We start from the raw sequence: 14587 nt of genomic DNA, 5'->3' as shown, positions 1-14587 counted from the left end.
TAGAGCCTTCATGACAAGCTGGCTTTGCAAGCCAGGCAGGCAGGAAGGACACCAAACTCTCCTCAGAGTGACTGACAGCAAAGCCCGTGTCTTATCTGACACCCTCAGCTTTAGGGGGACATCATGCGGGGGGGGGGCACATCACTGCTACCTTCAAGGGTTTCTACAGCCTCACGCAGAGAGACTCGTCTTCCCTTCCCCCAGCTTGTCCTCCAGTTTCCTGCAGCCTTGGGAGCTGGAGCTCTTTGCCACCCCCATCCTCCGACTCCCTCTCAGTGCAGACCGGGCAGGCAGGCAGCACCTGCATTTGCAAAGCCATCTGAGAAGTGTCTACATCAGGAATTTCTTGTCCCACGCTCTCAGTGCCAGCAGTGGCAATTTTAATTTGAAATCTTTTGATACACTGTATCAAAGAGTTCAGAGGTAAGAGTTCAGAAATGGCTGGTATTAATAAAGTTCCCTATGGCAGAATGCTCCTATCATTATGGGTCTTTCGGACTCTGAGATACGATCAAAAAAATAATAAACTGGTGCAATCACGAACTGCTCAGCAATAGAGCATTTATAATGCTCTGCTGCTGATTATTTACTGTATTTATCCTGCTTAATCTTGGAAAGGGGAACGTAGTTGCGGCTTTTGGTGATCTTGGAGCAGAAATTACACCCTGTTTCCAAGTTTTCCTCTCCCCCACGCTTGACCATCACACCACTCTGCTCAAACAGGTGATTTCTGAGCAAACAAAACCTAAATCAGGTCACCCTAGTTCCTCCTCCTTGTAAATAATTTATTGGACTGTGCTGGGTCATGACAGATTGCAAAACAACATCAAACCTAGCGTTACGTAAAACGCATTCAACAAACACACAAAAGGTAACTGGCTGTGCAGTCACATAAACAATTCTCTTCTGTATTTTTTTATCACAGTATTAAATATTTCTCTTGCACATAATCAACACATAAAGTACAACAATATAAACAGAAGTCCAAATGGATCAGTTCATTTATAGAGTCCAAATATCTGCTAGTTTCTGTTTCCCATATGTCTTTGTATGTTCATAAAATCCAAAGGGGGGCTTACTACATTTCCACAGAATCTTGACAAGGTTTTCCGGAATAATGCCTTGTTTCGCCCTCCTGGGCTTCATCAGTTGTAAAGGTAAAGGTAAAGGGACCCCTGACCATTAGGTCCAGTCGTGACCGACTCTGTGGTTGCGGCGCTCATCTCGCATTATTGGCCGAAGGAGCTGGCGTACAGCTTCCAGGTCATGTGGCCAGCATGACAAAGCCGCTTCTGGCGAACCAGAGCAGCACATGGAAACACCGTTTACCTTCCCGCCAGAGCGGTACCTATTTATCTACTTGCACTTTGACGTGCTTTCGAACTGCTAAGTTGGCAGGAGCTGGGACCGAGCAACAGGAGCTTACCCCGTCGCAGGGATTCGAACCGCCAACCTTCTGATCGGCAAGCCCTAGGCTCTGTGGTTTAACCCTATATTCTAGGGAGGCATAAATACACATAGATCTTGTGTTAACGTGTGAACAGGATGTAAGAAAGGCCAGCCTTTCTCTTAATTGTGATTTTTGAATGGCAGTTGTTATTACAGAATTTTGGATAGCCTCGTTTTAACAAAGATGCAGAAAGTATTTTCGAATGGGCTTTAAAGTCCTGTGGGTCTGGTGAATTATGTTTTAATCTTAGGAATTGACCTAGAGGAAGATTGTCATGGAGGTGTTTGGAATGATTTGAACTATAATGTAGCAAGGAGTTTCTATCTGTACTTTTCTTATAAGGATGAATTTTAATTCAAGATTGATCCACATAAATTTCTAGGTTTAAAAAAGCTAGGGGGTGTGAGCTCGATGTTCCTTCAAAGGTCAAATATGGACTTAAACTATTTATCCAATGGTTAAACAATTCAAAAATATCCTCAGAAAATATAAATATCAGATCATCTATGTATTGGCCGTAAAACAAAATGTACTCACTATATGGATTATTATGAACAATGTGTTCTAAATCAAAATTCCTCAAAAAAATATTGGCTACACTTGGAGCACATTTGGAGCCCATGGCTACAACTTGTTTCTGAATGAAATACTTACAACCAAACCTGAAAAAATTGTTAGATACGACCAAATCTAAAATCTCCATTTAAAAAATTCACCGGTGGAGATGATTGCCTGTGACCAACCAGCAGTTCTTGAATTAGTGATTTAACTACGGTATATCTAAAGGTACATTAGTATATAGAGACGAAATATCCCATGTCGCAATTATACCATGTTGAGTGACATTCAAATTTTCAGTGAGGGTTATAATATGTTTAGTAATTTCTCCAGCCTGAAAGCAGAGGAGGAAAGGAAAGGAAAGCAAAGGACGTTTTCCCCAACAGTCAAAAGAACTAATTTGCTTCGATTCTTTGTATCATATCATCCCATCTCTCCTGAGTTTTGATGCAGTGTGATCCCCACATGGCTGACTCCAAAGGGTGGAAAAACTGAAGAAACCCCAACAGGGCCGTCTTAAGCAAATCCAGCACTGTGGCGCAAAGGTCCCTCCGGTGCCCCCTCCCTTTCCCAAAGCTGTTCTCTCTCGCCCTGGCTCAGGGTCCCCAGCACCACCAGCCCAGGCTCCCCGCCGCCTCTCACCTGCTGCGCGGTGTCCCGCTGCCAGCCCAGGTCCCGCTGCCGACCCCTCTCCACCCCAGCCAGGGCGCGGGCAGCTCCCCAGCTCCCGCCACCTTCCCGGCCCGGAGGCTGTGTGGCCCAGTGGCTGCCACCCGCACCAGAGGAAACAAGTGTGAGCGGTGAATTCCGGGTCCTGCAGTGCGCTGCTTGTTCCCTGGCCGGCTGACCTGTCCACCGCTGCCTCTGCCAGCGCTCTCTTGCTGCGCTCCAAGCGGCCCGAGGAGCAGGAGGTGGTTGCCACGCCGCCGCCTGTGCCCCGGGAGTGGTGGTGGTGGTGGGGCGGCGAACAGCAGATGTGGAGGAGGCCCCTCGGGAGCCGCTCCCGCCGCCTTTCCCGCAGGGGACAGTGGCTTGGCAGGCAACAGCTGAGGGGATTCTCGCGGGCCAAAGGAGAGGAGGTGGAGGCGGAGCCATAGGGCTCAGACATCAGCTGTTTGGCGGGCGCAGCAGCGCCCCTGGTGACCAGGTGCCCTGGCGCATTGCACCACCCAGCCCAGGCCTAGAGACGGCCCTGAACCCCACAGGGATATGAGGTGGTGTGGGGTAAAAGCAGGAGCCCTATGCCTAAGATATTCCTCCTGGCCTTCAATTTAGCCTGATCTGCCATTCTTTTCCCCTTTCCTTTTTTTTATAAAGAAACCCTTCTGGGTCCCCACATCAAAAATTTCCCTGGTCTCCTTGCTGTCCTTAGCAGGACTAACTTGGCCAGTTGCCCTGGTGATGCTATACTGTATCTTACGTTGTTTGTAAGTTGTTTTTCGGTTGATGTTTTATATTTGTTGTTAGCCGCCCTGAGCCTGGTTTCTAAACTGGGAAGGCCATGGTATAAATAAAAATTATTATTATTATTATTATTATTATTATTATTATTATTATTATTACCTTATTATTATTATTATACCACAGTTAATGACAAACCTAGACAGCATCTTAAAAAGCAGAGACATCACCTTGCCGACAAAGGTCCGTATAGTTAAAGCTATGGTTTTCCCAATAGTGATGTATGGAAGTGAGAGCTGGACCATAAAGAAGGCTGATCGCCGAAGAATTGATGCTTTTGAATTATGGTGCTGGAGGAGACTCTTGAGAGTCCCATGGACTGCAAGAAGATCAAACCTATCCATTCTTAAGGAAATCAGCCCTGAGTGCTCACTGGAAGGACAGATCGTGAAGCTGAGGCTCCAATACTTTGGCCACCTCATGAGAAGAGAAGAATCCTTGGAAAAGACCTTGATGTTGGGAAAGATGGAGGGCACTAGGAGAAGGGGACGACAGAGGACGAGATGGTTGGACAGTGTTCTCGAAGCTACAAACATGAGTTTGACCAAACTGCCGGAGGCAGTGGAAGACAGGAGTGCCTGGCGTGCTATGGTCCATTGGGGTCACGAAGAGTCGGACACGACTAAACGAGCACAGTTAAGGCTTTCCCGAAAGAATTCTAAGAATGGTAGTTAGTTAAAGGTGCTGAGAGTTCTTAGGAGGCCCCTATTCCCTTCACAGAAGTACAATTCTCAAAAGTGATTTAGCAGCCTCTTTAATCAGAAGTGCCTGGGCACCATTTTGCATGCAGAGCTGAGCTGTGATGAGTGAAAGAGGGAGAGGAGCTGGGGGGAACGAGAACGACTTGTGCAGTTATAGGAGCCAGCTCCCAGGGGCCGAGATATTTAAACATTGGAGGGGGGCTGCTCCCCACAAGGTGATGGGTATTGCCATTCAAATGGGGTGTGCGCACCACATATTGTGATCTATAAGGTGAGGCAGGGCTTACCTGCCTCCCCCCATATTTAAATTTGGCACCCCAGCACCCGGCCCTATTCCCTCTGTTACTTGGCTCTCTCTGCATCCCCAAACCCCACAGCAGCCGTGTTCCTGCCACTTTCTCACAAGGGCAATGGCAATGCCCTTCAACTTTTTTGGGAGAGGGCGCCCCTCAAATATGATATTTGGAGGGGAAACACATGTAGACTCCTAACTCTGTGGTTAAGGCTGTCACAGGAGGAGGGGCCTGCTCTGAAGCATGCTGGGCACATGTAAACCCCATGAGACCCCCCAGTGTGCCCCCAGCATTTTCTCCCTAGGGGAGGGGGGATACGAGCAGCTCCTCCTATTCAGCAAGAGGCCACTGCAGGGACATTAGCTCTCTCCCGGTGTTTTGCATTGCTTGCTTTTATGAATGTAATTGAGCATCAAACTCTGCCCTCAGCATGGCAACCCCAAATCTCCAGAGCTTGTTTCCATGATCTCATTACTCAGGTAGACACCATGTTTCCTTCCCTCTTGTCCCTAGGGGCTGTTTCATATATGTTGGAAGGTGCCCAGGCTGGCTGGCGCAACCCAGTCAGATGGTCAGCATACAAATAATAAAACTGTTGTAATTGTTGTTGTTACTCTGAGTGTTTGGCATTGTTGTTGTTGCAGTGGCGAACGGTACTGCTTGGCTGCCCGGGGCGGCAAATGTGGAGGCACCCCCTGGGGGCGGGGTGTTGCTCCGTAGCGCGCATGGATCCTGACACATGCGTCATGAAGCACGGCGCACACGTCAGGACAAACGGTGGATGCGCAGTCCGCCCAGGCTGCTGCTGCTGCTCCCGTGGCAACCTTACAATCCACCAAGCAAGTGGCTATTCGTAAGGCGCTGCCACGCACAAACAGCGCGCGTAAGGCTACCCCGTCCATGCTGCTTTTCACATGGCAGCCTTACAAGTTGCCGCTCGTAAGGTTGCCGTGGGAGCAGCAGTGCCAGCATGGATGGACTACGCATGTCCACACATGTGCAGTCTATCCAGGTTGGCGCACATGCACAATCCGTACGCGCTGCTGCTGCCGCATGGCGGTCTGTGCGCACTGTCCTGCACTGTGCACTACCCCATATGGAGTGCGCATGTGCAGGATGCTGCACATGCGCAGTCCGTACACGCTGCTGCTGGCGCACAGTGGCCTCATGGGCCGCTGCTCACACACAGCGGCTTGTAATGGGCTGCCACTAGTGGGGCAGCCCGCACAGACCGCATATGTCTGTATGGCGCACGCAGGTGGAGGTGAGGGGCGCCCTGAATTGAGTCCCCCCCGAGTGGAGCCCCCATCGCCCCCCTTACTATGCCCCTGTGGTGTTGCTGCTGTTGTTGTTAATTGAATTCATTTACCTCCCTATACTCGGAGTTTTCAGGGCGTTTCACAGAATAAAATCAAGATATAAAACCACAATATGAAACCACAAGATACCGAAAAAAAATAAAACAACAGAACAATACCCCCCCCCAAAAAAAACATTTTAAAAGGACATAGGATGTAAATCAGATCAGCCAAAGGCCTGGTTGAAAAGGAATGTTTTTGCCTGGTGCCTAAAGGTGTATAATGAAGGTGCCAGAAGAACTTCCCTGGGGAGAGCATTCTTTTATTGTTTGATGGATTTCTGTATTTTAATATTTTGTTGGAAGCCGCCCAGAGTGGCTGGGGGAACCTGGCCAGATGGGCGGGGTATAAATAATAAGTTGTTGTTGTTGTTGTTGTTGTTGTTGTTGTTGTTGTTGTTGTTGTTGTTGTTGTTATTCCACAGAAGGGGAGCCACTGCAGAGAAGGCCCGTTCTCATGTTGCCACACTCCAAACCTCTTGAGGAGGGGGCACATGAAGGAGGGTCTTGGAAGATGATCTCATGGTCCAGGTAGGTTCATATGTTGTTGTGATTACAAATATATTAATTGTTATTAAAGATGGAATAGGGAGTGAGATGGGTTGCCTCAACATAATCTGACCCAATCCTATGTTGATACAAATTGGCCCAGTCCAATTCATTAATTAGATTGGGCTGGATCTGATGCACAGCCCAAGTGAAACATGTTCTTAAATAAACTGAAATTTGGCTAGCAACACTTAGCTCTAGAGCCCCTGCTGCCATATTGTCCCAAGTCTCTTTCTCAGTTGCCGCAATTCTCCTCATGAAATTCCATTCTCAGCGCCACAGAAACTTCAACATGGAACATAAGTCCCTTGCAGTTTGCTCTCAGCTGTTCAGAAAGCCAAAGCAGTGTTGTAAATCAGATGGTGTTGGGCAGAGTCTGAGAAGTTTGTGCTCAGACTGATTCAATCGCAGGGCCATGCAAACCTAAGGCATAGCTGCCAAGTTATCCCTTTTTTAAAGGGAAATTCCCTTATGCTGAATAGGCTTCCTCGCGAGAAAAGGGAAAACTTGGCAGCTATGCCTAAGGCTACCTGAGGAGACGCTTCGCCACTTTTTGAGAGCTTCCAAGTGGCAGATTGAAGTGCTTGCTTAGTAATGTATATATTGCTTGCTGTTTAGAATAAAACCTTAATAAAAATCTTAAATCTTCTCACTCACTTGTGTTTTGTGTTGCCTCTGAATCTCAGTTTAAAAGAACCACCATGCATTTGGCAAGAAAGTGTTCATAACATTGCCAACAGAGTACTAAATACTCTGGATAAAACACGTCAATGGAGGGTTATATTTTTAAGAGAGGCCTTTATTTCAGATAGGGTACCCCTCCTTTTTAAAGATTCCTATGTTGCTCTGCTTTAAATAACATGTTATTTAAATAAATGTAAATAACAAGGAAAGAAACCAACAACCAAACCAAGAACTTTGCAGGGAGTGCTCTAGACTGCCTCTCACTTTCAGGTTATCAGTGGCCTGTAAGGCTTAGCACCAGAAAGGCAGGGTGAAGCTGCAAAGTTCTTTTTAAAAATGTATAAGCAAAAATTCACCAAACTCAGACACCTCTTAATCATTTTAATATAAGAAATAACCTCCCACCCGTTAAAATATAAAATATGTATGGAGGAAAGTAAACCCACTTAACTTCCTCCACAAAGAGCCCATAGATTTAGGTAGGCTTATTCCAATTGTCAATAAAAACTATATTACTTTGTATGTTTATTTGTGAATTGGCAGCCAGTGGGGGAACATTTCAACCTCCAAGGGCATTGCTGTAAGACTTTACAGAAAAGTTGCATTCTGAGGAGGAATAAACTCATACCACAAATAAGAGCTGGTGTTGCTGGCCCCAACTTGATGCATAGCCATCTCTTAGTTTAGCTGCGAGTAGTTGTCAGAGTAGCCACCTCTGACAGCTGGAAAAACTTGGATTTTTATCTCAGCAGCCGGTAAAATCATATATGGACTATAACAATCTCAAAAACAATTGGCTAGTGCTTGGAATGAACAAGTTCAATGTGGACTGAATTTGTTTGAAAATCATCTGAACTACATGTGAAAGTAGTTCCCATAATTGCTGGGTAAACTAAACATGAATTAAGTTGATGTTGGTGCAAAACTAAGAATGATTTCTGGCTCATTTTTAAGTTCATTGTCACTTTCTAAATGCTTTAGAGTATTTATACAAAATATTGCCAAGGATAATTTGGATGAACCTGAAGTGAACTGAACATTGTTCTAGGCAAAAATCTGCCCTTATTCCCTTATTGGGTTCTCCATCGGTTGGAGAATATAACAGAGGCCAACCTGAAGTGAACTGAACATAAAGGGAACTAGTTTGTTTCATAAAGGGATGAACATGAATGGGAATTAGTTTTTTAATGCACATGTTGAACTAGTTCCAAGCTCTAATATGGACAGAGACCTGATTTGAAGTCTCGTTTGTTCTGATGTTGTCATCTCTGGTTTCTTGGTTTTCTCAAAAACCAAGAAATGAAAAAAGGAAAAGCACATATCCCTCAAAAACAAAACAAAAACAAAGAAAGAATAAGAAGCACCAAGAGAGAAAAGCTGGAGTTGTTTGTGGCAGGAGGACACCCTAAACTCCCTCTACTTCAACTACTGTATGTTGAAGACAAAGCAGTCCTTCTCTGTTTCATAGTGTTATGAAAAATGTACCCCAAAATGCGTTGCCTTTTAAGAAGGACAGACGCGGGTCGGAAGCTCCAAAATTTGCACTAAGTTCAGCTCCGCCGGGAAAATGACAGAGACCACACGATACTGTCAGGAAAAACAAACTGATCCCTTTATTGCAGAATGCAAAGCTACAGCTGTAGGGTCCCTGCCTCTGGAAAGAAGGAAGGAACCCCGGGAAATGGTGAAGCCCCTTTTTATACCCTCCTGTCCCTGCATGAAAATCCCTGGACTGGGAGGGAGGGGAAAGACAAGGAGGATGGGTGGCGATCGATTAGCTGGGTGAGGAGATGACTTTTTCTTTCAGATGGGGAGATGTCAATTGCTCTTCTCCCGTCGCTGATGGTGCTCCCTGTTGTTTGGCAGGAGGGGCAATCAGTCGAGATGGGTGCAGAGGTGGGGCAGTTCCTGGCGATTTCCGTGGAGTGGAAGTCCGCCCGGCAGGTGTTTTCCTCCAGGCCATGGAAGGGTGGACTACGTTGAAGATGGCATCTTTATTTTTGTGCCAGCTAATCCCTCTATTGTCCGTGCGTTCTTGGGTGGGTATGGGGTGGCAGTAGGGCAAGGTTCAGGGGGGGTTGGGATCATACAGGGTTCATACAGAAAATATACCTGGAAAACATACCTAATACAGGGATTTCTAATTAAAAGGTAGCAGTCCTGACATATACAGTTCTAAGATATAAAACAGCAATTCTAATACAGAGAGATACTGGCAATTCTAATACAGAGGCAGCGGATAGAGATTTCATGGTAAGAGAACATATAATAGGCTGTATTATTAACTTGAGTAGAAAAGTGTCACTTTGGATTTGGGCGGTTTCCCCCCCTTCTTCTGGAAACATTGTTTTGTTCTGGGCGGAGGGGAGGTGGAGAGGGGAAATGTGTGAATTTATGCTAACTGTTGTGCATATGCAGATCCTTAAGCCTTCCTTCAGGCAGGGTTGCGTCCTAGCGGGAGGGGTGAGGAGACAGGGAAGATGGCATTGAACAGGATTCTGGGTATTGCAGCTGTCAAATTCTGTCACCCCTCTCTGTTCATTAATAGTGGTGTCCTGCAAACCCCCCCCATATGATTTTATAACAGTAGCATCCTAAAGTACAAGGAAATTTGTGGGTATGTGTATGCTTCTTTCCAGAGGAAAAAAACCCTCCCCAAAGGCTCAGGCTTCCCCTACCTACCCACCCACCCAGCTGGTGAAGTGAAGCAAAGATTAATCATTACAACAAGGAGGCTGAGAGAAAACAGGCTTGTGGTTCAGGTTAGGTCACCTCAATCTGGACTGTTGCCTATAGTTTTCCCATGGTAAATGATTTTGTTAAAACAAAAATTAGAACAGTTGGGGAAATAATTGCAGTAGGGAGGATTCAGAAAAAAACAAGTTCTTAAAATTTCAATATTTATTATTTTATTGAGATTAAGTAAATAAGGGAAAAGGAAAGAATAGTAATCAAAGGAGGAAGAGGCTACATTAAAACATTTTTAAAAGCAGCAATAACTAAATAACAATAAAATATACTAAAGGCTACAAAACTATATACTGTAGTATATTTTTGAATGGATAAGGATGTCTTGCAGGATCCCACCCTAGAAGAGATCTGTGTTACATCTTGTTCAATTCGTATTGTTTCAGATTTTGATATCTCCTCATTAAGATCAGTAACTTTTTGATCCAGGGCTGTAATTTTAAGATTCACCTTTGTTAAATTATCATTCAGACATTAATTCTGCATCACAATTTACTTAAGCGTATCAGCAATAGAACTCTCTGAAGCCATTTCTCTTCTCTTCTTTTCTCCATCCTTTATGTTTTGCTGCTACAAATTTGCTGTATCTTTGCCATCTTTGTTTTTATTTGCCTTGGATGACATCCATCACCGACAGGTAGGAGATAAGGAACCTCTTAACTGGCCAAAAATTGCCCAGGCTGGCTACTGATTAAGCGTTGTTACAATAGGGCTGCCAAATGTCTGGGATTCATCCGTCAGAAGTAGCGTCCAGGCAGAATTTTGAAAATTGGTAAAAATGTCTGTGAAAATATATGGAAACCCATGGCAACACATGTCAGAAGTGTTGATATTTTTGATGAATTTCCTTAAAAATAGCTCAAAAACTTCTTTTGTTTTTTAGAGATTTTGCAAAAAAAAATGCTCATCAATTCCCCCCCCAAATCTCTACAACTTTGCCCCTCCCCCCAAGTGAAAAGCTCAACAACTTTTGTGTCCGGATTTTCACTATTTGAAATATGGCAACCCTGAGCTGAAGAGTAATAAAGTGCTGAGCTGAAGAGTAATAAAGGGAGCAATTGGTTGATGATGTGATAGAAAGATGAGATAATGCATGCTTCACCTGGATATCTCTTCCCACCAGGTAGATGTATTTGCTGTTTACTTGTGTCTCTTAGGCTCAGCAGCCTTTGCCAGAACTTTCTCTGCATCTTTCACAGCTTTTTCCAGGAAATTATTCAGCAAGTAGAATGTGGTAGCAAAAGAACTGCCCCCACCATAGAGAGACCCCAACAGAGGTATGAAACCCAGGACCATCTCTACCGCTGTGATTGCTCCCCACATTGCTGACCTCTTCAAGATATCCATGACGAATTCTGCCGTGATCTTACCGGTGCTTGGGGTATGTTCAATAACGGATTTCAACTCTTCAACATCTTTCTCCACTCGGTTTGCTAGTATATTGAGGGAATTTTCATCCAAGCCAAAAACTTTGCAGATATCCCTCATTGTCGAAACCACAATGGCAATGTCACAACCAAATGATAGGAACGGGACAGGAATCAACCCAACAGTACAACTCACCATGGCATTTTTCCATATCAGGCTCTCCATAGCAGCCTTCTTCTTTTTAATGCTATCTTTTGTAAAAATCGGAAGACACATGATTAAAACATCTCTCTTGAGTTCATCCTGTTCCTTTTCAATGGTCTCTTGAAGCAGGGGGAAATCATACTTGCTCAAATCCCACCTCGATATTAGAAAGACCCTTGGAGAAGACACACCTAACGCCTTCAAATTATCATAGCTATCTGTCCGTACAGTGTCAAGCGTCTCTTTCTCAGACTGCATCTTCCTATCGCTGTCCCCCTCCTTGATGCCTTTTGACTTCCTGTCATTATCTATATCAACATCCACTTTGCTGCGCACATAGTAGAATTTCTTCTTATTTTTCTGGATCTCAAGAGCCAAGTTGGTGTCATCCTCAGTGAAGCGCCCTGAGGCGATGATGATGAAAAAATCATACTTGCTGAAATTGACCTCCTCTAGGTATTCCTCTGCACTAAAGTTATCTTTTCCAAATCCTGGTAGATCCCAAAATTTGACTTTGGGGAATGTGGGGTGTGAATATTCTTGTGGCACCATTGTTGTTTCTGTCACCCCCGTTTTAGCTGCACCCTCTGCATAATCTTCCATTCCTCGAAGGGCATTGACGAAAGATGACTTCCCAACACCTGATCTTCCTGTGATGGCAATTTCCAATGTGATGTTATTTAATAAATTTGACTGCTGTTGAACTTCAGCTGAAACAGCTTCAAATGTTTTTTTCTCGAAAGCAGCCTTCATTTCAGCAAGGTCTTTTTTTAAGGTTTCTATTGTTATGGCAGGATCCATGACAGTGATTCCTTGTGGCTCACTTTATCTGAGAAAGAGAAGAAAACTGTAATAGTTAGATAGTTTTCCACACACTTTTATGGACATCTTTACAATCCATGGTTTATGTGGGGAAATCAATTTACTTAGGGCATATCTCTGAGACCAGTGTGTTGTTTGAGCAGCAGTTGGTAGGATTTCAATAAAGTGAAGAATTGTGCCTGTTGTCAATCTCTCAAAAGTGTATATGTGCATGCATTCACACATAATCCTTAAAACATGTTTATGTGAGATGTGGCTAAAACTTTGGATAAAACATTTCATAAATAAATATGCTGGTTTGCAACCTGGTTCTTTTCCCAGCATGCATTTTCGTCTGAGTGGTGTGTTTTGAAACACGGTTTTTTGGGGATTTAACCTGGCGGTAGTGTGACATCTGTCTTAGCAAACTTTATAAGAGCCTTCGGACATTCGCTTGGGACATTGTGGCCAAATTTGAACGCAATTGGTGAAGCTGTTTCGGAGAAAAGTGGCTAATAACCCGCATGCCCAGTTTTCATTTATATATATATATAGATAAATATTTAAATGAAATACAGCTAAAGGGAAAAAAGAGCATGAAACCCTTTTTTAGAATTAAAGACATTCTGAGGACCTAACTGCATGTTTCATTAAGTGTGGGGTGTTATCAGTGGAGTTTTGTTTGTTTTAATTGATATGGGGAGGCGATTTTTCAGCTGGAGAAGGGAAGTTTCACCTTTGGTACCACAGTCAGGGAAGGACACAGAAAGCCCCGAGAGGGCAACTTGAGAAAGTTGTAGGATCGTAGAACTGTAGAGTTGGAAGGGACCCGAAGGATCATCTACTCCAACACCCTGCAATGCAGGAATATACAACTGGTCCTGTAGGGTCCATTGGCTGAAGAGGCAGCCCAGATGGTCTCTGCCTCTTCAGCACTCAGGGCATTGTTTGGAGAACAGAAGTTGCTGTATTCCTCTGTTCTGCACCCCGTTCCCCCCTCTGACAAAGGGGGTGGGGTCATGAACTGCATTGCAATGAACGCCATTTATTAAACAGGGGGGACTCTTCTGGTAGCATGAGCTCTGCTTGCTCCCTGTTGATGGCATGTTATTTATTCCTTTGCCTTGGGGGAAAAGGGCAGCCTTCTAGAACATCAATAATAATAATAATAATAATAATAATAATAATATTGTTTATAATATGCTATGGTATATGATATCAAAATAGTGTTACAATAATGTAATGGTTAATATAATAACAATAAAAATGTTAAAAGGTAAAAGGTAAAAAATAACAATAAAAAGGTAAAAGATAAACAACAACAACAACAACAGTTTCTGCCACCCACCAAGCAAGGAGCTCAGAGTCTCCTTTAACGCAAACAAGCTAAAAAAGAAACAGAAATCATTCTAGACCCAGGAGAAAAGTTCAACTCTTTACCTGCTGCCGGACCGATTTTTTTGTAGCTTGGAGGTTTTGCTTTGAGGTTTCTCACGCTTTTCTCTGTCCTGCTCTCTCCCTCTCTCTCCCTTTTATACCCTCTCCCTCCTGATTGTCATACTACTAAAAGCAAAAAAGATAGCGAAGGTAACGAGCGAGCATGAGATAAGATTGCAACAAATAGCCAAAGCCGCATTCCTGACCAGAGGGAGCTCCAAGCAACTGATTTGACAGCGGGGATGCTGCCTTTTCTGGAAAGTCCCAAAGGATCACCTGCGGAAGCATCCCATGTGGGCAATCCTTTACCTCTGCTGTTGTTGCCTCTTTGCCAGTCTTACAGGACCGGAGTTGTCTGCACTTAAGTAGTGTGGCATTGATGAAAGAGGCCTACCCGGAGCCCGGCCTTCCTACTATCGGTACTGCAGTGTAGAATAGAATATTTGCAAAGGACCATAGAAATTTCCTAGATTTTTTTTTAAAAAAAACATTCTAGTTAATCAGGTGCATTCATTTCAGCTGAGCATGAGCAATGTTGGATAAAATCCATAGGCTGGGGTGTAAATGGCAGGCTGGGAGAGCAGAGGAGTGCTATGAGGATAATTCGGCTGATCAGGGCATGAGATGCCCATGATGATGGTTGCACAACCAGATCTGCATCTGCAGTACACCAGATGCGCACTGAGCACAGACTTATTAATCTAAGAATGCAAGGACAACAAGGTTCTGCCTCATATCTGAAGTATGTCAAGTTCTTTCTTTCAACCCTCGCTCTGCATAGACCTCTCCTGTTATTTGCATCAAAATAGATGTGTGGGAGGCGGGGACAGTGAAAGGATTGCATTAGCATGTGCAGAGATACTTTGTTCTACTTAAAGGGAGCCCTTTCAACACTAACTTGTCTGCTGAGGAACTCCTGTACAACATTGGTCATGTGACCCTTTTGCATTGCAGAAAATTCTAAGAATGCCAAAGC

General features: G+C 44.4%; 2 protein-coding genes across 2 annotated transcripts in view; both read right to left on the bottom strand.

Moving 5' to 3' along the window:
- LOC118086965 (interferon-inducible GTPase 5) overlaps positions 1-14587 on the bottom strand; it is a 159488-nt gene that overhangs the window by 112002 nt on the left and 32899 nt on the right. The window lies entirely within an intron of this gene.
- On the bottom strand, positions 7491-13796 carry LOC132592292 (interferon-inducible GTPase 5-like). Its single transcript, XM_060275650.1, has 2 exons — positions 13615-13796; positions 7491-12202 (listed from the first exon to the last, which is right to left on the bottom strand). The coding sequence occupies exon 2, from the start codon at positions 12172-12174 to the stop codon at positions 10942-10944; it is 1233 nt and encodes a 410-aa protein (XP_060131633.1). The 5' UTR covers positions 12175-12202; positions 13615-13796; the 3' UTR covers positions 7491-10941.

This window comes from Zootoca vivipara, chromosome 6, assembly GCF_963506605.1.
Source record: "Zootoca vivipara chromosome 6, rZooViv1.1, whole genome shotgun sequence".
Lineage (NCBI taxonomy): Eukaryota > Metazoa > Chordata > Lepidosauria > Squamata > Lacertidae > Zootoca > Zootoca vivipara.
Note: the sequence above shows the minus strand (reverse complement) of the source record. Positions and strands in the feature narration are given on the sequence as shown.